Here is a 22,922-nt window from a genome sequence, read left to right on the forward strand (position 1 = left end):
AGCAGTTGGTACATGGGCAGGTTAGTATTTTATCAAGGGCAATCACATTTGGCTTTTCAGCAATATATGGGCTGCATACTATAAAAGATAGGCTAAGTTTGTGGAGGAAGATGAGACAAATACACAGCACACAACAGGGCCCATGGCTAGCAATGGGAGACTATAATGTTATCCTACAGGCAGAGGATAGGGAGCATGGTACTGAGGTGCAAGATATAGAGACAAGAGATTTTAAGGAGTTTTTGATTGATACAATAATGCATGAACTTCAATATGTGGGAAGGAACTATACATGGACTAATAATCACACTTACAGTAAAATAGATAGGGGTTTGGTAAATGCAGATTGGATGATGATGATGCCTAATATGAAAGTGCAGGTACTAGAGCCACATGTGTCTGATCACTCACCTTTAAAACTAATGATAGCACAAGTGCAGGGGAGGAAGAAGAGACCATTCAGATTCTTTGATTGTATGGCTGACCACCACCAATTCCTACAGAAAGTGGACCAAGTCTGGGAAGAAAAGTAAGAGGGGTATGATGCAAACAGTATGGAACAAGCTGAAGAGGGTAAAGGAAGTTATCAAAGATATCAACACAAAACATTACAAAGGAGTAGATGAGAGAATAAAAAGAATCAGGGAGGATCTCCAGTCAACTCAGAAAGAAATGAGTTCTAAGTTACAGAGGCAAGAACTAATTGAGAAGGAAAAAGCACTAAAGGGTGACCTAGAAAAATGGATTCTGATTGAGGAATGCATATATAGACAGAGATCAAGAGTGCAATGGCTTAAGCTGCGAGATTCAAACTCAGCTTACTTCTTTGCTCAGATGAAGAACAGAAGTAATTAGAATGGGATTCAAGTTATCACTAATGACATGGGGGTCCAGCTAGTGTTGGAAGATGATATTGAGGCAGAAATCATGTGGTACTATAAGAAGTTATTGGGTTCAAGTGCTGAAAGTCTTCCAGCTATCAATCCAAATGATATGAAAAGGGGACCAGTTTTGAGCAGGGAACATCAGCTACTCCTTGTCAAGCAAGTGTCCAAGGAAGAGATATGGGAAGCAATGAAGGATATAAATGATCTTAAAGCTCCTGGTTATGATGGACTAAATGTTGTTTTCTTCAAGAAATCCTGGCCAATCATTGGTCAGGATGTGATAAAGGCTGTACAGGAGTTCTTTGAGTCAAACCAAATGTTTAGACCTATCAATTGCACTGTCATTACCTTAATACCTAAAGTTAGGAATCCTGCAAGTGTCAAAGATTATAGGCCCATCTCATATTGTACAGTCCTGTACAAAGTGATATCAAAGATTCTTACCAAGAGACTACAGTGTGTAATGGACTTCCTGATTGATAGTTCACAAGCAGCATTTGTTCCTGGCAGAGTTATAACAGACAATATTATTTTGAGCCATGAACTGGTGAAAGGATATGGGAGGAAAGGGATATCACCAAGATGTATGATGAAGCTGGACATGCAAAAAGCCTATGACTCAATAGAATGGGACTTTATGGAGCAGATATTATATGCACTAGCCTTCCCAGAACAGTTTGTAAGACGGATCATGACATGCATGAGAACTGTGACATATACAATCATGATAAATGGTGCACTAACTAAGCCATTTGATGCTAGGAAGGGACTGAGACAAGGAGACTCACTTTCACCCTTTCTATTTATGCTTGCAATGGAGTATTTGAAAAGGAAACTAAAGAAACTGGCAGAGATCCCAAACTTTAATTTCCACCCCAAGTGTGCTAAGATGCAAATCTTACAACTTGGTTTTGCTGATGATCTCTTATTGTTTTGCAGGGGAAACATTGGATCAGTCAAATTATTATTCCAATGCTTTATGTACTTCTCAAAGGTATCTGGACTGATGATTAATAAGAACAAAAGTTCAATGTTCTTTGGAGGAGTTACACAAGATGAGCAGGAGGAGATCCTAGAATTTCTGGGAATTCGGAGAGGTACTTTACCAGTCAGATATCTTGGTGCACCCCTGAGTTCCAAAAGAATCTCCATAACACGATGCCAGCCACTTATTGACAAAATAATGGGAAGAATCACTTCATGGACTGCCAAGTTCTTATCCTATGCAGGAAGGATCCAACTCATTAAAAGTGTCATGTTCTCCATTCAAACATACTGGGCCCAAATTTTTGTTCAACCAAAGAAGATCATAAAAATAATTGAGGCAATGTGCAGAAGTTTCCTATGGACGGGGCAAGGTACAGTGTCAAAGAAAGCACTATTAGCATGGGAGAAAATATGTATGCCAAAGTGAGCGGGTGGATTTAATATTATGAATATAGCAATCTGGAATAAAGCTGCTATATGTAAGCAATTCTGGAATTTATGTAAGGAGAAAAAGAAGCTGTGGATACAATGGGTACATGGATACTACATCAGAGGAAGAAACATCTGGACAATACACTTAAAGCAAACTTCATGGATGGTAGGTATCATGAAGGCACAGAAGACTATGATGGATGCTGGTTTCAGCTATGATGATATCATAAACATGAACAGATGCACTATCAAACAAATCTACCACAGGCTGCGAGGTACGTTTGAGAAAGTAAGTTGGAGGAAAGTAGTTTGCCACAATGAAGGGTGTCCCAGATGGAATTTTGTGCTAACTATGACTGCTCATGGAAGACATTACACAAAGGATAGACTGCAAAAATAGGGAATACAAGTTGATCAAGAGTGCATATTATGCAACAGTGAAAAGGAAACCATACAACATCTATTTTTGAATGCCCATATGCAGAAACACTATGGAGCAAACTCTTAACATGGTAAGGCATTGGCAGACCAGTACAAGGGTGGGATGAGGAGCTAAAATGGGCAGAGAAATGGGCCAAAAGGAAGACTGCAACAGCTGAACTACACAAAATGGTGCTGGCAGCTGCAATTTACTATGTGTGGCAGGAAAGAAATGGTCGAATTTTTAAAAACAAGACAAGAGGATGGGAGACAGTTTGCAAACTAATAACACAAGAGATACATTGTTGTAGTAACAAGAGAGTAGAGAAAATTTTGCAAAAATTAGATTGGTATCCAATGTAATAGATGTATATGATCGATAACTGGAGGGGGGGGAGTTAGTAGGATAAGTAGATATGTAAGGGTTTGATTTACTCTGTAAATATTTTCCTTGGTAAATGAAAGAATTAATTACCAAAAAAAAAAAGATTTTTACTTTTATTTATTCATTTTGACATATCAATAATTTACTTCTTCATGTTTTGCCTTCAGTATTAATTATTTATTTTAAATTATTTTTAAATCCATTAAGACAATATACACTAAGTAATATGGGTATCATATATAGTAAATTATATATTTTATTTATTATTTTTTAAGAGGTATACAAAGTTAATAGTAATCATGTAAAAGTGAACGGAGAGAATATATAACTTCAATATGACGCAGAATTTGACTTAGCTTTGAAAATTGCATCTTTGAACAAGTCCTCCATTGTTCATTTGACCTTTCTTCTCACCCCCTTCTTTTTTCCCATATATATATATTATTATATATATTTACGCACTCCAATTTGTTGTCATATCTATATTCTACACTACCATATATCAAACTACTCTTTCACCCCTTCAAAAATAGTACTAAAAGAAGAAGAAAGAAAATCTTTGAGCACTTGATATATTAAAGTTTCTTCTTCGTCGTCTATCAAGTAGTTTGGGCAGATGGCTAAAGAACGGTCGATGGAGGCAACTCCCACTTGGGCAGTTGCCGTAGTTTGCTTCATCTTGCTCGCTCTTTCCATTTTCATTGAACAAATTATTCATCATCTTGGAGAGGTATATATATTACATTATAACTTTTTTGGGAGTTTAATGCTACCTAGCTAGTTTTGCAAAATCAGACTGCTAATTAATTAATTCGTTGTTCAGATTATAGAATGAATTAATATTACTGCCCAAAATTAAAGGGGGTGAAAATTTTCTAGATTGATCTGTCAGTTTGTTGATGGAGACTTGATTTATTTGGTTTGCAGTGGTTGTTGAAAAAACATAAAAAACCTCTTTATGAAGCACTTGAAAAGATCAAAGCAGGTAATTAAAAGTAGAGTTTTTTAATTTTATTTCATATATATATAGTTCAATGTATATGTGTACTGACTGACATTTTAACGTAATTACAGAACTGATGTTGTTGGGATTCATATCACTGCTGTTGACAGTGGTGCAAACCCCAGTTTCTAACTTATGTGTGCCCAAGAGTGTTGGTTATTCTTGGCATCCATGTAAGGCTGATGAAGATGCCAAGTCTAAATATGATGACCCTTGTCTACCAAAGGTACAATTATATTATATTGTGTTTATTGATTTTAAGTATTATTTTTTTTCTTAAAGAAAATTTTATTTATGCAGGGAAAAGTCCAATTTGCATCTTCATATGCAATACACCAGCTCCATATCTTCATCTTTGTCTTGGCAGTTGCTCATGTATTATACTCTATAGCAACTTTTGCTTTGGGCAGGCTAAAGGTATTAATTTGTTTTTCACGTGAACATGTTCTACTTCGGTTCGGTCAATTATATTAATCCTATTAATTCTATTTGAAACCACGTACAGATGAGAAAATGGAGGGCTTGGGAGGATGAAACAAAAACAATTGAGTACCAATTCTACAACGGTTGGTATACTTTAATTTAAATTAATGAAACTCAACACTTCACCCCAGTAAATATTTACCCACACCGGGTGTTTACACCAAACTATATTAACTCATTATGATTAATTAATTTAATTAGATGAGAATGCATGTAATTTACCATGGTTAAATGATTGAAGTTCATATGCAAGACACATGTCATATATCTATTGGTTTGGTGTAAACACCCGGTACGGAGTTAAATTGTGTATATTTCTATCTTTCGGTTTTTTATACGCTAATAATATAAGGAAAAAACTTTTACTATCAACTCACTTAACTCTATTCATAACAATAAATTAATTATATGAAAATGAAGACAAGTAATTTATTAAATTAATTTATTGTATAAGCATCCATGTGCATGGTAAATTTATTAAATTAGTTTATTGTATGAGCATCCATGTGCATGGTTGGTGAATATAAGGCCCGTTTGGCCATAATTTTTTTTTTTTTTTACTTTTTTCTGAATTTTATTTATTTTTTCCAAAATCATTGTTTGGCCATAACATTTTCAATTTTCACTTGAATATGAATTTTGAAATTTTTTAAATTTTTGAAAAACTCCAAAAGCTATTTTTTTTAAAAAAATAAAAATTTACTTCAGATCACTCACAAAATTCAAAAACGGCCCAAAATGATATTCATATCCAAACACAACTCTAATTTCAAATATCAATTTCACTTTAAAAGAAAAAAAAAATTCAGTATTTCACTATTCTTATGTCCAAGCGCCCACTGAGTTAAGTCCTACTTTAAAACAGGTTTAGAAACTTTTTTTAACTTTTGCTACAAGAAAACAAGGCTGAAAATTGATGGGGCATTTAACTACTTGTTGATGTGAAATCCAAGTGCTATTGGATATGGATAGATAATATGTGTAGGAAATCATTTGCAAGTTGTATTGCGCGTTGCAACTTCGCCCTCTTTCACACCTAATTTCTTACAAACTTGACCGACATTTATAAAGTTCATTTATTTATATTCCTTATATTTTCTGCACGTCCCTCTTGAAACTAATGATTCCCTTTTAAATTGTTATATATATAAAATGACCAGATAAAGACGTTTTTTTAGTTTCTTGTGAACAAGTGCAGATCCAATGACATACGAGCAACTCATATATATATATATATATATATATATATATATATATATATATATATATATATATATATATATATATATATATATATAAAAGGTGATGCTAAGGATCACTGTGCTAGCTGTAAGCCTACCTGTAACATAAAAAATATATTTTGACAGTGTGATTATAGTAGTCATAATGTGTAAGCCACTCAATTGGTACCACATTAATTTAAAACGATGTAATTATTATTAGTATTATTTGATTCTTGCAAATCCTGAGGAATTCAGATTTTTATTATTTTTACAGATCCAGAGAGGTTCAGATTTGCAAGAGAGACGTCATTTGGACGTAGGCATTTGCATTACTGGAGCAAGTCGCCAGTGCTACTCTGGATAGTCAGTCCTCCCCTCTCTCTCTCTCTCCAGTTTTTCTTAGCCCGTTTTGACATAAGAATTTTTTTACTTTTTTTCGAAAAAATTTCATTTTTTTTTTCGAAATTAGTGTTTGGCAATAAAAATTTTAATTTTCACTTGAAGATGAATTTTTAAAATTTTTATAATTTTTAAAAATTTGAAAAACTCTAAAAGGTTGTTTTTCAAAATTTTCACTCAGATCACTCACAAAAGTTCAAAAACAACCCAAAATTATATTCATACTCAAACACAACTCTAATTTTTAAATATCATTTTTACTTGATTTTTTTTGGAATTTTACAAATCTTATGCCCAAACGCCCACTTAAAGTGAAAATTGAAGATCATTTCAACGGATACATAAATAGTTTAAAGATTCATTACAATATTAATGTAGTTTAATATGTGAGTATTAATTTTACCAAGTTATCAATCAGTAATTACTTATTATAGAGATTTATCACTAATTACCTAATAAGTGATATATATAATTTTTACACTGCTCATGAACTGTTTGTGTGACTTACCATTATGTTTTGGATTATATTTACAGGTTTGTTTCTTCAGGCAATTCTTCTCATCAGTAGCAAAAGTTGACTATCTAACCCTTAGACATGGGTTCATGATAGTAAGTCACTTTAATTTGCAATACAAAAATTATGCAATATCCCAAATAATATATACTATCATATATTGCATGCCAATATTAATTCCTAAATTAACTTTGGTCCATACCAGGCACATTTAACTCCACAAAATCAAGAAAATTTTGATTTCCAAATATACATCAATAGAGCAGTTGAAAAAGACTTCAAATTTGTTGTGGAAATAAGGTGTACATCTTCTCTCTCTTTCTCTTTGTTTCTCTTTTCTCTTACATTTTTTCAGAATCTTTTTATTAAATATTGCCTTGCCATTGCTTTAAAACTTATACTAAATTTACCGTCGTTTATTGTGCAGTCCAGCATTATGGCTCTTCACAGTACTATATTTTCTAACCACTACCAATGGTAAGACTATCTAACTGACGATGTCACATACAGTATCTAATTTCACCAAATGGTCATTAAACTATTTTTATAATACTAAAATTATTATAAAAAAAAAAAGATTGTAACAATAAAATTACTAAAATAATTATTCGTAACACTAAAGTCTTAAAATAAGTTTTTGTAATAGTAAAGTCACTAAACTATAATTTTTTGTTCCTTTTAATTTTAATGTTTCATTAATTATTTATGTTTAAAATAGTTTATGCAAATGTAAGGGGTCGTTTGGTAGGAGGGTATTAGAAAAAATATGCAAGCATTAGTTCTGTGCATTATTAATACCTTGTTTGATACATTTTTTCGACCTGTGTATTACTAATGCTTGTATAATTAGTTATACATCATACTTGGTATTAACCTATGTATTAGTAATGCATAGAAAACCATGACATTAGTAATACCAAGGATGTTAAAGTATGCATTAGTATGGTTAAAGATAAAATTATCCTTAAAGTCCCTTAATGCTAGAGAATATGGAGGGCATTTTTATAAACAACTATTTTTCTTAAAAATTATGCAATGCATATAATTTTTAATACACCACACCAAACAGTAGATAAGAAATAATATCTGCATAACTAATGCTTGCGTTACTAATCCCTACATTATTAATACACATTATTTCACATTATTCTTGTACACTCTACCAAACGATCCCTAAAAAAATTTCTCAGGTGGCATAAACAAAGTGACTAAATGATGACGTTGCAATGCCATGTCATTCTCCAGAGGCGGAAATTTGATTCTCCGGTGATGTATATTGTCCAGGCAACTAAAACATACTCTAGTAGTTCAGTGATTTTACTTTTATAAAACTAGTTTGGTGATAAAAATTAATTTTGTAACTTTAGTATTATACAAAATGTAAAGTTAGTGACCATGAGTGAAATTAACCCATGAAATACTTAGTAACTGAAAGAATGCATTAGAATTATTTAAAGAAACCATATCCAATTGAAACTGAATGGAATTTCTTCCTCTTTGTGGACAGGATTGTACTCGTACCTTTGGGTGCCATTTATCCCGTTAGTAGTAAGTAATTCGTTCATTTAGTTATTATTCATTTCTTATGGACGAAAGTATATATAATTATTACTAAGAATATATTTTCTAACATATAATTGGGCAGATAATATTGCTAGTTGGCACAAAACTTGAAATGATAATAGCAGAAATGGGAGTAAGGATTTTAAAGAGGGGAGACATAGTGAGAGGTGTACCAGTGGTGGAGACAGGTGACCATCTTTTCTGGTTCAACCGACCTGCCTTTGTCCTTTTCTTGATTAACTTTGTGCTCTTTCAGGTATCTTTTCTCCCTATTTTTTTACTTTAAAATAAAATAATACTCTTTCCTTGTTCTAATTTATATGATGCAGCAGTTCAGGTTTTCAGAGTCAAACGAATTTTTTTTAATCGAGTTCTCTGCATGTGCCTTTTAAATATTTCGAATTGTTAATCATTATGACTTAAAGTACTTCTTATTTAGTTTTCAAATATATAAATTTTATTTAAAAGATTTTATGATCGAATTTGCATTCAAAATTGAGAAATTTAATTCTCAAAATTCAAACTGCATCACATAAATTGTGATAGATGGAGTAATTGTAAAAACTCTCGAACTTGGAATTCCATAATGATTTTTTCCTTCATATTTGTGGTTTTTCAGAATGCATTTCAAGTTGCTTTCTTCGTTTGGAGTTGGGTAAGGAGTTGGAATACAAATTTTCTTTTTTGGTGTTATTTTTTTCTAATGTAATTTGAATTCCTAATCCTGAATATTTTTCTTTTCTTTGTCAACTTTTCAGTGGAAATTTGGTTACCCATCTTGCTTCCACCAGAATGCTGCAGATATAGCCATAAGGCTGACCATGGGGTGAGTTTCACTGCCAGAAAACACACTATCTATGTAATGTCATATTCATATATGTTTAAAAAAATTCAAAATTGAAAAGATGATTTTGACCTTGGCTGATATAGGTTAATCAATGACCATTTTCTTTTCTGCCACATGATTTTCCTAAAATATTATATTAAAAAACGATGGTCAATCAATACTCGAACGATTAAAGATGCATATTTTACTTCCTTTTATATTGATAGTTTTTGTTTCTTGTTTCAGGGTGATCATACAGGTCCATTGCAGCTATGTGACTCTCCCTCTTTATGCCTTGGTAACACAGGTAAACTTGTCTTCATTTTCACAATAATATAAAGATAAATTACGCAAACAAAGTTTAGCATTAGTGCTGAGAGATTTGATGAAATTTGCAGATGGGAACATCAATGAAACCTATAATCTTTGGTGATAATGTGGCAACAGCTCTTAGAAGCTGGCACAACACGGCGAAAAAGCGGGTGAAACATGGCCGGCTATCGGAAAACACCACCCCTGTCTCCAGCAGACCGGCCACACCGTTGCATGGTACCTCCCCGGTTTACTTATTACGCAGTTACCCACAATATAGTAATGAGGAGAGTCGGACATCCAATGCAGAAAATGAAAGCTGGGCTAATGAAATATCAACCTCTCCTCGTAGACACATTGAGAATATTAAAGATGATGATCATCAGGAGGGAGAAATCCATGCCTCCAGCTCGATGCAACGTCCTCATCCTGATCAGCATCAAGTTGAGATTACATTGTCAGAATTCACATTTGGCAACAAAACGAGTTGAGATTACATTGTCTGAATTCACATTTGCCAACAAAATGAGTTGAGATTACATGGTTCATACATATCTGCTTGTTGCGCCAATTATTGTATGTCAGAAGACATCTACTGAAAGCATATATGAAAGAAAGGAATTCAAGCATCTATAACTTCACAAAGAAATTTAAGGGCCAGGGATCCTAATATGCATGAAAACTATGATCTAACTATTAAACCAAATATAAAGCTATCCATAAACAAACCAAGTAGATCATCGATTTAAGTTTGAAGGCAACGAAATTAACCAGCATAAACGTCGTACTTGAAATGATATTTTAGGTAATTCCACCTGTTATATCAAAAGAGTTCCCCATTTATCAACTGCATAATATAATGTTGTACGAATTAAGATAGGACGTCTGATAGAAAAGCATAATATTTTAGTTAAAACCTTGATGTAGAATTAGCTACAGTCACTGATCAACAACAAACTCAAATTAACTCGAAAGTAAAACGGATATCGTCGGCTCAGGAAATTTGGCTCTTTCCTCAGCTGTATCTGAAATTTCATGGTTGTTGAAAGTAACCAAACTCTAGTTAGCAACTTTATATTTCACACAAATATACGTTTCACATCTAAAAGGAGTAATGCATAATGGAGGTGCTTTTTCTGCATGTGAAATCGAAACAACTCTATCTGCAAAACATCAAGGAGCTATCTTTCATGGTGACTGTCCAGAAACTAACAAATATATGTCCGTAAAATGTAAAAAGGGCGGTGAAAATTGCACTGGACAAAAAATGTACATGCACCACAAGGATAATAAAACAACAGGTGACAAAATTGCCGTCAAGAATCCAAAAGAGTACACTGCGAAAAATGTGCACAATCTTCTAGCTTCTAGCGGACAAACATACTTTCTGCAAAGGAAGTGAATTACAAATATATTGATTGATGACCAGCTTCTACACATTATCAGTGGGATCTCTTTCTGATTCTTCAGCCTTCTTTCCAGCAGCCAAACGTTCAGATGCCAATCTTTCTTCAAGTGCTCTGGCACCTCTTTCCCTGCATTTTACGAGTGAACCACGTAAAATAACTATGAGGTGACCAATTAATTAAATGAACCTTCGTACAATAAGAACATGAAAATCTATCCTTCTAACTGTAATATACAACATCAGCTTGCAAGATGTAAAGCAGAAGAATAACTAAGAGATACAAAGCTATGCTTCAGTAACCCATCCTGTGTCCTTGGAATGGCATAACTATTCCTAATTTCTCACAAATAACATGCGCGAGAAAATTTCTTTTGTAGGAGCTCCAGTTAAATAGAAAGTGATGTTCACTTATCCATGCATCCAAAACAACTCATTCATTTATTATGAAAGACTTAACTTATTTCAGACTGGAGCACGTCCAGGATAAACTCTCATTTGATAATGTTTAAGATACAAATGTGTGTAAAATTTAGAACTAACAATTATAAAATAAATGTCAGAAACTCTTGAATAAAATATGAGGTGTAGTTTTCTCATCTAGAGCAAACTGCAAATAGGATAGCACTTTTCTATGACCATGTGTCCTGCATCTAGCACCCAACTTAGTCTATCTTCTTTAGTACTTGGGACAAAAATCAATACATAGATATCCAATGAAAAGGAACTGAATTTTCTAGAATACGTGCATATACTTATCTAATCAGTTCTGGGGAATTTTGATAAAGCACTGGCAAGATATATTACAAAAATTATCGCTATACCTCCTCCTTGATGCTTCAATGGGATCAGAACCAGGCAATGTGGAACCACCTACAGTATAGCCGCTTTCCTCATTAGAAATATCAGATCTTCTACCACAAAGCATCCGCTCAAATATTGTTGCAATCGGATCAATGACTGGTCTGCATTACATCCAATGAGATGTCATTGTGGGATTACTGAGAACACAGACTAATTAAGAGAAGTAGTCCATAGCAAGAGGGAAAATTGGAAAATACCTCAAAAATTCAGGGAAGAAAGAAGAGAAGGAAAATTCATCACTTGGATCACCCTTCAGCTTTGTCTCTGGTTTCTTCTGCCAGTATCTTAGGTAAATCCAGCCTAAATATGTCCCAAATACTATTGTTGGAAGGTATGATACCGAATCTGCCGTGAAAAAGCTTATAACAATTGAGAGCAACAATGCAAGGGAAGGCAACCACTGCAAAGAGTTCGAACAGCAATCCCAAGTGATGTTAGACCACATTTTAAGTTATGAGATAATAGTGTCTGGAGATGCCTGTTAAAATCAAATTGGTAATGCCAGTGCTTGTACCTTTGCTTTCAGTTTCAAAATAGACAACTCTTGATCGGGCATGATTTGTTTGACACCAACTAAGAAACCAGAAAGAACTCCTTGGAAGCCGGAAATAGGCATATAACTGACAAATAAGATAGGCAGAGGCATAAATTCAGAAGTTATGCAGTACTTCCTATAAACTTTAAAAGAGTTCAGACTAAAGCATACACAACTGTGCTTGTGCAGAGACAAGACAAGGAATCCATATATATGAAGACAACCGGAAACAAAATAAGCAGGTCTAATTCATAGGGAAACTCCTCTGAGTCACTAACTCCTACACCCTAAACTAATAACACAATAACCAGGGAGGCGGAGAGTAATCAGGCAAGCAAAGTAAATCACTGATAGTATCAAGTCCATGCAACTTACAGGTAGATTTCTAGTCTTGTTATGTAGTACAATGATATAGCTGTGATGAAGACAAAGACCGACGTCAAAAAGTTGACAACAAAGATGAACTTCAAGAATTCCCTGGAACCCCAGATGGGCTCAAGCAGCTTTCCCAGGAAAAGAAGTCCGATAGTGCTGATGATCGCCTGGACATAGAAGGTGATGTCAAGGAGAATGATACAAAGAATAATGTTGAAGACAATTAACTGAATAAAAGTGTGCTCTCCTTAACAACTTAAATTTTTAGATGAAATAGTGACACACGTCAACATGGTATGGTCCTAGTTCAAGCCTCACCACCACCTACTATCAAAAAGAATTTTCACGTGCTTGGCCATGAAAAAGAATCAGGCCCGAACGTGAATGGCATGTTGAAGACATAAGTAAACAAAAGTATGCTCTCTCTAACAGCTTAAGCTTTTGGACGATATAGTTACGAACTTCAATAAATACAAAAAATATAACTTGTTAAAAACGTGAGTCCTCGGGCTTCTCTTTATGGCAGCGGAAACGCAAATTAGAACCAAGACATAATTAGTTAATGTCAAAGAAGCATACCCCATACACTGTTTGTTCAGTGTAACCAGCTGTTATAAGATTCCATGCAAATGGAATAGTCCTGCAATAAACAGAAAAGATCAAACCTAAGAAACAGTTCCGCAGAAGGGATACAACTGTTTTCCCAGATTATAACAGTATACATAATGCCCTAGTAGTATAGGATGTCTTAGGTCACAAGTTTTGAGAAATCTCCCAGCCCTACTGATACAGGATTACAGAGCAGAAATGACCATCTCTCCGGAAAACTCGTTGAAGATCCCTTTCCAGTAAGTAGGTGGTCAAGGCTGGATCTACTGAGTATAGTCTCACTATGAGAAAGGGGATAATTTTTTCTGGCTGCATGTAAAAGTTACTTTGCACCACCAGATCTCCTGTTCAAAATATTAAATAACGCATAACTTCAACCTTGACATGCATACAGCTTGACTGCTTTATATTATATTTGACAACAAAAACAACTATGCCTCGGTACCAAACATGTTGGGTTGGCTATATGAATCCGCACTAAGAATGTTACTCCATTTATATGTATTTACATACGAAAAAGAAACTGTTTTTTTATAAAGACATAAGAGAAAGAAATTGTGGTTACTAACATGCAATTGGCATGAAACGTTGCTGTAAGACCCATGTATTAAGAAGCTTACGAGGCAATAGCAAAAATCTTTATACTACAACAATAACAACCATGCTTAATTACCAGCAAGTTGCTTTGGCTATATGAATCCTCAAAATGAATATTCTATTTGCTATTCTAAATCATGACAATAGCTACTTATTACTTTTAATTCCGTCCCCTCCCCCACCTTATTGAGTGGAGCATATTACAAGTTTGATAAGATATTAATAAAGGAGGGGCGGTTAAAAAAGGAAAAAGGAAAAAAGAAAAGATAAAATAAATGGAAGGTGTTTGAAGATTCAAAGGCAAGTTTTTTCAAAACTATATCCCAGGCAAAATTCCCAAGGAAAATGGAAATTGCCATTAATAGTCATAAGATGGGCATTGAGCCTTCTGCATGGATGGAGCACGGGACTGATGATTGAAATCGTACATGGTGTCGCCCAAAAAAGGTTACTTTTGTTGCTTCTTTTGCTCTTCTACATAGTTGTCTAAGAATTAAAGTGTCTCCAAATTACGAAAGAGATCCCAAATCTTTCTGATTTGACTTGTTTCAAATGTGCCATGTCAGTTTCCAAAACAAGCTTGTGCTTCTTTCTCAAGGCAAGTAAATAGTAGGGGACGTCTATTGTTCTTTGGATATCCAGAGTTCTAGACTGCAAGTCGAGTCAGTTGTAATCTAGGCTTTCATACTTCATGATATTTGTTGATGACTATTCTCATTGCACCATGTTACGTCCAATAAAAAGAAGATTTGAGTTATTTTTATCCTCCAAATTTCTTATGCTAACATCTTTTGATAAGTAATGACGATTTTTATTAATGATACAACACTAAGGGGTCGTTTAGTTTAGAGACAAGTTATGCAGGGATTAATAAGGTAGGGATTAGTAATGCAGGGATTGTAATGTAAGGATTAGTTACGTAGGGGTTGTAATGAAGGGATTAGTATGTAACCTAAGGAATAATAATGCATGAATTGTAATGTAAGAATTAATATTTTGTTTGCTTTTAAAAAAATTGTTTAAACATGAGGGTTATTTTGGTCATTTTATTGTTTTAATCCATGTATTACTTTTTGATACGAAAATAACAAATAAATCATAGATTAAAGCAATAAAATGACAAAATAACCCTCAAGTTTTTTGATAAAGTATAAATTTCATTAAAAGAAGGGGGAAATCGTGTCATATTCAAGAAGTATACCAAAAAGATAGAAAACTTTACAACATGGTTTTCTACAAAATAACCTTATGTATTAAACATTTTTTTAAAAGTAAACAAACTCAATCCTTACATTATAATTCATCCGTTGTAATCCATGTATTACTAATGCATAAGTTATGTGGAACTCTATGTATCGTTTTAATCCATGTATTACTAATCCTCGTATTCTTATTTCACCTTCTATCACACCTAAAACAATACAGAGATTACGGCATAACTTATAAAAGTATTATTTATGAGGCAACAAAAATGACAACCAAACAATGTATTGCGTAATAATGAGTTTTATGCCTGAATAAAAAGATAACCAAACATTGTATAGGTAATGGGAGATTTCACACCGGTATTAAAACATCTCAATGATGCAACCAAACAGGCACTAAGTGCATAAAAACATAGTTACACCTTGTATAAATCATTAATAATGTCTAACATGGCATCGATCAACAACAACATACCCGGTGAAATCCCACAAGTAAGGTTTGGGGTGGGTAGCGTGTATGCAGACCTTACCCCTACCTTGAAAAGATAGAAAGGTTGTTTCTGATAGACCATCGGCTCAAGAAAAGCATAGTCACAATAGTTATGAAAAGAAGAGACGATGTGAAGAAGCTATGTAAGAGAAGCAGTAGCAATAGCAAAGAAAAAAACTAAGAAAAAACAAAGCAAAAGAAACAATAAGTAATAATAGAAATCTAGGAACAAAAATAACGAGAATAACACTAGTTCTACAAGTAGGGAAAAGAATACAGGTATAAAAAGAAACACACTTAGACTATCTACTAACCTAATACCCTAATCCTTGACCTCCATACCCTCCTATCAAGGGCCATGTCCTTGGTAAGTTAGATATGCCATGTCCTACCTGACCTACCTCTACCTCTCCTTGGACCCACTATAGCCAACCTCTCATACCTCCTCACTGGGGCATCTGTGCATATCCTCTTCACATGTCATCTCACCCTCGCTTCCCGCATCTTGTCCACCACACAGGTCGCTCCCGCCTTGTCTCGAATATCCTCATTCCTAATCATATCCTTAACATGACATCGATATCATGTAAAAAAAAAACTGATTGCACCAAAAAGCTAGCCAAAAAACTAGATCTATGTTTAAGGCTAAGCATGTTGCTATTTTTTCCTTCAAAAATTCTAACTTCCCAAATTGTCTCCCAAATAGCGTGGGGAATTGTGTTCCAGATCTTGAAGCCTTTTTGTTGAGACATTTTACTATTACAGCAGTTCAGAAAATCCATTATGGAATTTGGCATGGTCTAGGATATGCCCGAGATGGGGAAAAAATCATGCCCCATAATTTGAGTATAACCTTACAGCAAAGAAAACTGTGATCAACATCTTCTGGTTGCTCCTCACAAAGAGAACAACTACTACAAAGTCAAAATCCTCTTTTCTGGTCAGTCACAAGCAAAGCAAGAAAAACAAGACACCTTTAAGGGAGCTTTCTCATTAAATCCACTTAATGAAATAGTCATATTCACAAAAATCTTCCTCCAACTATTCCTACTTTGAAAACTCTCGTCTTTCGCTTGGCTCTAAGACAGTCCCAATAAAATCATCCATTGGTTAACCTAATCAAAATTGTTTTCTCACGTTCTCATGATAGAAGGGGAACCTTGGCGTAACTGGTAAAGTTGTTGCCATGTGATCAGGAGGTCACGGGTTCAAGCCGCAGAAACAGCCTCTTGCATAGATGTAGGGTAAGGCTGCGTACAATAGACCCTTGTGGTTCGACCCTTCTCCGGACCCCACGCATAGCAGGAGCTTAGTGCATCGGGCTGCCCTTTTACATTCACATGATATAAGGATTATAAGGTGCTTCGAGTGACTCATTACATTTTTCAGAATCATCTTCTTAATGAATGATGCTACTCTTTCCATTGTGCACCCAAGATACTCAATCTACTAGCAATTTGCATTCTACTTAAAATTTTCTTGAGTTATCACAACATGTGGTCCGGTCCTTCCCCAGACCCTGCGAATAGGGGGAGCTTAGTGCACCGGACTTCCCTTTATACCATACTCTTGTTACAAATTGATCCCAAACACCAAAGGTTGTAGGAGAAGTAATGGGCTTATCCTAGTTAACGCCAAGTTTTGGTTGAGTAATGACTACTTTACATGATAATGGTACCTGGAAGATAGTTCATTTACTTTACCACATCATAAAGCTACGATTAGATGCCATTTGAAGTTTATAGTCAAGGTAAAACCAGATGGGAAGGTTGATCGCCTTAAAGCATATGGGTTTTTATTATATATCCCTCATTCACTCTAAGATAGACATGTTTCATTGATCTCTTAATCAACTGAATATAAAAGATGGCGTCTTGCATGAATAACTTGTTGAATAAGGCTATACAGAGCAACAATCACGTTTGTTGGTAAGAGGAATGTGAATTACTATGACGAGTAAGCCAATCCCTTTATGGTCCTAGAGATTTTAAAGCTATACTTTGGTTGTAAGCATATGTTATTGATAGTTCATGTTGATAACATTGTTTAAGTAATGCAGGAAATCATGCACAAGGGAGCTGCCTCGTAATTGAAAAAGTCAAATTTTCCATTTCTTAAAGAGGTATTCGGTAAATCACTAAAAAATTCATAGCTCGCCAAGCAAGTCTTTATGATATGAGTGTCAGTACAAAAAAAAAAAGTCTTTTGAAAAATCAACATATGATCTATGAAGTTGAGATTCAATTCCAGCATTTACAGACATAGAAACTTGATTAGCGTCATAACTCAAAATCCAAAATCCCGCGATGCGACCAAAAAGCAAAGCTAAAATAAATAATTCAGTAATTAAAGAGGAGATAGAAAGAATACTTGGCAGGGATGAGAGCAAGATAGGAAAGAGCAGAAGGAAGAATCTGAACAACAATGTGACCGCCCACAAGCACAACCGCAAGACCCTTGCAAAGCCTCGTGAACCCCGTATACATATTGCTACTCATACTGCCCCTATTTCAAAAACACAAAAATTATCAAATTACCAAATCAAAATTCAGATCTGGGTTAACGACACAAAGAAATTGGGATCATAAGCATATGCAACGCAAACTTACGAGTGATTACGGAGAGCAGAGAGGTGCAGTGGTGATGCGTGTTTCAGAGGAGTGAGAGATGGATTGCCTCTGTTGGGAGATCGAGGTAGAAGACGGGGTTAAGATTGCTGTTAGAGTGTTTTTTTTCCTTTTTCCACTGTATAATTTTGAGAGGTAGATGGGGGATTAACGTGAAGGGCTCGCAAGGGAAAACGGTTTCCTTGGACAGTAATAGTCATTTTAATAGCAATGGTTATAAAATAAAAACTGCAAAGCAAATTAATCAAAGACAAGTATAGACAGATATTGATGTATTATTCAACTTCAAACTCAGGTACATAATGAACTATTTATAGAAGAAAGGAAGCTGCTATGTAAGTTGTTTGCAAGCTGTTACTGTACCAGATATAGATAATTTACTACTGGGAGTAATATTTATCCATAACGGAGCACCGAAATGATAAGCTTCTCCAGGAGGTTTATTTCCAATAGAGTACTAAATAGATAAACATATTTACGGCGGAGTCCCATATGGATAAGCTTCTTCAGGAAGCTTATTTACAACGGAGTACTAAATGAACATCCATCATATATATATTTATAACACTCCCCCTTGGATGTTCATTAAAAGATAATATTGTTTGACCAAAAAGTATTAAGCCTTTTGATTAAACCAATTAATGATGAGAAGAGGGGTGAATCCTAGTTAAGAATAATAAAATCTAGACCAAATGTTAGATGAAGTAGATGTTGCTCCCAAACGCACACGCAAGTATATGTGGTCGACAAGTAATATAGGATTGTAAGTCCAGATATCGTACCCACAGGGACTTGTGATTAACTATCAACTAAATTAAACCAAACAATTAATCTATTCAAGTAAATCCTAAAGTATGAATATTTAACTAAAGATAATCTAGAGTAGTAAACTAAGAGATTAAAGAAAATAAGTTGGCGAATTATAGAGACGAATTCAATGTGAGTGAATATTCTAGAGCTATGGGTTAGCTAACAATTCCGTTGAGTTTTCTACCTAAATTGTCTAATTAATTTATCTAGTTTATTGATTGACGGGGTTAATATTGCTCGTAGCCTTCTCCCGAAGTACAACTCGCCTATTCAAGCTAACATAACGCCTATATTCCTATGGAATTAGGATTAACAAGAATGCATTTATAATTCCCGTATAATAACCAAGCAAGGCGATTAGGTATATTCCTATCCTAACCGCAAATCCGCTCCCCCTAAGAGTTAAGATCTTGCTCTACTCAATCTTATATGCAATCTAGAATTTCCTCTCCCGAGTTCAATCCTAGATTCGTAGATAGTATTCAATTGGTGATCAAGCAATCAAATAATTAAGCGCAAGATTGAATAAATAAACCAATATGATAAAATAATAAGAACAATTCAAGCTTCAAACTACAACGTTCATGTAGCACCCAACAACTCTAGAACAAATAAACTATGAAACTAAAAGAAGGGAAGAGAAGAAAAACTAGTTGGAAGCCTCCTTCAAGCGTGGTGTGTGTTCCCCCCACGTGAATTCTCCTCCAAAGTATCTTAGATATCACCAAAGTGGCGTCCACTCCTTCAAAAATAGGTTTAGTCTTGCTTTTATACATGTTGGGTAGGTCTAGGGCCGAAATAACCTTGTTCCGGGCGAAATATGACACATTTCACGTCACCGGCGCCCAGCCCGCGCCAGGCGCCCTCCATAGCGCCCAAATATTTGTGCATACTGTTTTTGGCGCCACAGGTGGCGCCAGGCGCTGCCTGTGGCGCCCAAATTCGCACCTTGCCCGGTTTCGTTCGTTTTGGCTCAAATCTTGCGCGTTTGGCCCCGTTTCGTTTGGAATTTGAAAAAACGTAAAACATGAAAGTTATAGCCCTTTGAGTTAGCTTTCCAACCATATATTGCGGAGACCAAATGGAGTTCTGAGAAAAAAGTTATATCTATTTTATTAGACAGTGCACAATATACCTAATCGATTCTTCGTTCGCTCTAACTATCATCCGTTGACCCCCCAACGCGATCCCGGCTTAATTCCTTGAACTTTCACTCAAACTTTAAAGCTCCAACTCACTTGAATTCATTCCATAACATCTACATAGCTCGGAATCACTCCTACAAGGCATAAAACACACCATTAGTGCAAAACACTAGCGATTAAAGCTCAAACTCAATTAAAGTGCAGTAATTAGAGTGTAATAATCGACTAAAATACACCATTATAGCCTATCATCAACACCCCACACTTAAACCATTGATCGTCCTCGAGCAATCAAACTACATCAAACTACACTTTATAAAGACACGACCTTTTTAAACAATTCTCCTAACTTATCACACCAAGAATATTTAAAATAGACTAAGCACAAGAGTGTAACATCTTCACCTCAAGATTTGACTCACAAGTACCACAAATTATTCGCAACTCACCCACTTACTCTAACATAGAGGTCAATGACATTACCTTTCCTTCATGAATCAAGTGCCCTCACACAACCAACGAGAGTAGTCCCACACAATAAAATTTAAGAACACTTAGGAACTCAAGATAGAAAGAATTCACTCACTCTCAGAAATAACATTCATATGCCACAAAAGATGCACCATAGGCTTGCCCGTAGTGTACTACTCTACTAATCGAGCTCATTCAGTCTAGGATCAAGTAGGACTTTATTTGGTTGTAATGTAGGCTGAGGGACGGGTAGGATACATTTAGATATAAGAGTGACTACACCTCCCTAAGCACTTTAATACATATACTTTAACATTCAAAACTCCATACTTATGTCAAACCATAACTCCACCTTCACATCAATATATATTAACTCCCCACTTCTTTAAGCACAATTACATCAAGAATCACCACTATCACAGAATATTTTTCACAGCAATACAACTATCTTTTTTTTTCTTTTTCAATTCAAGTGGCTCTTAATTTTTTCAAAACACTGCACCTTTCTCCTTATTTTATTAGTTCCACTCAAAAGCCAAACCAACTCACCCCACACTTTAACTTTTACAAAGTTCATAACAATTCAAGTGCTCATGAGAGGTGAAAAGGTTCAAATAGATGGTTAATTCAAACAAATGAGTAAGGCTTGTAATGTGGTTGCCAAACAAACAAGATTACAGGCTCAAAGGGGTTAACTATGATACATAACAATTAGGCGGGTAAAATATTTATATGGCTCAACAAAGAAACGCCTATATCACTTCCAAGACCGAACAAAACTACTATTTCGCTTTGCAAACACACGGGGCAAGTTCTAGACATCGAATGCAATGCACAGAATAACACAAAAACTTACACACACATGGCACATAACTCACTCAGGATTGGACTCATCAAGACACTCTAGTCAAAGAAGTTAAGCAAAGTTAAGATCATACAATTTAAGGTACTTATACAAGAGTAAAAAATAGAGCCTAAGCGTCACAACTAAAGTATTCACTATTCTCAAGGCATGACAAAGTTAGAAGATATTGATTCAATTCAATTCACATCACCATGGCTTCTCTCCTAAAAAAAATAAAACTACCTACACCCGGTTCAAACAAAACCCTTGGAAAAGAACCGCGGCACAAAGAAAAACCAAGGGGGAATTGCTAAACTATCTACAAAGAAAATCTTTTTGTCCTTTCTCTTTAGACTTACATCCCTCAAGAAAACTGTCTAGGAGATCCATCGTCGGGAAAAGTCTAATTTTTTTTTTCGTTTTTCTAAAAAAAATATTCAATTAAACTAACACAACTAAAATAGCATAGAAAGTCACTCAGACAATCTCCTCACCCCACACTTAAAATTGTGCAATGTCCTCAATGCACACTAAAAATAATAAGTGGGTAAAAGAAACTCCCTGATTGGCCAAAGGCCGAAGAAATAGCAGCTCACGGGATACTTAGACTTCTCCCAGGTATGATCCCTTGCGCGGGTACCTCACACTTAGTTTCAACCACCTGCACGCTTTTGCACATGCCTATTAGCTTTGACTCCATGCTCCTACTCCTACAAAACACAAAAATAATACTACAAAAGAAATAACACAATAAAAAAAATAAACAAAAGAAAAAAAAATAAAAAATAAAATTGGGTTGCCTCCCAACAAGCGCTTGATTTAACGTCGTGGCACGACGCCATCACTTTCACCACTTTTCCTTCCACTTTGAGGATATAAATTGCGCCCTCAATTTTGCATCAATTTTTGTGTCACGTTCCTGGGGCGGTGGTATGAAAATAAAGGTACCAAGTAAATAATATCGCATCTTGCACTTCTTGGCTTTTAAGTGCGGGATGTCGTTTTGTCTCCTTGGCATCGCAAATTTCAGAATATAAACACTCTGTTCCTCATCTATTGACTCCTCTATATGCTCGAATGGATCAATTTCTATGTCACCAACCAAACACAATGTTGAAAAATGTTTAGAATGAGGTCCAATACGCTCTAACTCCAAAATTGTATTATTTTTGACATCCTCAATTTTGCACTCTTCATCAACCTTGGCATCATTAACAAAAGCATGGTCTAATTATTGGTATTCTCGTTTTAGCTCCTCAATTTGGCCTAGAAGATCTTTTTCAGCTTCACACAACTCATCACTAAATTGTTGGGCGTTACACGCATCAATCTTTGCACTCAAATCTGCCTCTAAGTCGCGAATAGCACTGCCAAATTGGTCGATCTCTTGTCCCAGTTCAGCTCTTCCTTCTATAAACCTATTGCATCTCATTCGTAATTTTCTCTACGAAACTTCGGATGACAGTTTCTCTTCCGAGTCTGTAAATCAGAATTTCGATCAAATCACACAT

At 35.1% G+C, this 22,922-nt stretch overlaps 2 protein-coding genes across 2 annotated transcripts; one reads left to right on the plus strand and one right to left on the minus strand.

Annotated features, from left to right (window-relative positions):
- The first annotated feature begins 3,567 nt into the window (after positions 1-3,567).
- On the plus strand, positions 3,568-10,063 carry LOC109237963 (MLO-like protein 6). The gene is made up of 15 exons (XM_019404378.1): positions 3,568-3,841; positions 4,039-4,096; positions 4,186-4,340; positions 4,415-4,531; positions 4,620-4,680; positions 6,095-6,183; positions 6,754-6,828; positions 6,939-7,033; positions 7,161-7,210; positions 8,241-8,281; positions 8,379-8,552; positions 8,916-8,951; positions 9,055-9,122; positions 9,369-9,429; positions 9,521-10,063. Exons 1-15 carry the CDS (start codon positions 3,728-3,730, stop codon positions 9,923-9,925), a joined length of 1,599 nt encoding a protein of 532 aa, XP_019259923.1. The 5' UTR covers positions 3,568-3,727; the 3' UTR covers positions 9,926-10,063.
- Positions 10,064-10,598: 535 nt separating this feature from the next.
- On the minus strand, positions 10,599-18,323 carry LOC109237964 (rhomboid-like protein 19). The gene is made up of 8 exons (XM_019404379.1): positions 18,124-18,323; positions 17,885-18,019; positions 13,193-13,253; positions 12,614-12,780; positions 12,218-12,323; positions 11,901-12,103; positions 11,664-11,804; positions 10,599-10,969 (listed from the first exon to the last, which is right to left on the minus strand). The coding sequence occupies exons 2-8, from the start codon at positions 18,010-18,012 to the stop codon at positions 10,867-10,869; spliced, it is 909 nt and encodes a 302-aa protein (XP_019259924.1). The 5' UTR covers positions 18,013-18,019; positions 18,124-18,323; the 3' UTR covers positions 10,599-10,866.
- Positions 18,324-22,922: the final 4,599 nt, after the last annotated feature.

Source organism: Nicotiana attenuata, unplaced genomic scaffold, assembly GCF_001879085.1.
Source record: "Nicotiana attenuata strain UT unplaced genomic scaffold, NIATTr2, whole genome shotgun sequence".
Classification (NCBI taxonomy): domain Eukaryota; kingdom Viridiplantae; phylum Streptophyta; class Magnoliopsida; order Solanales; family Solanaceae; genus Nicotiana; species Nicotiana attenuata.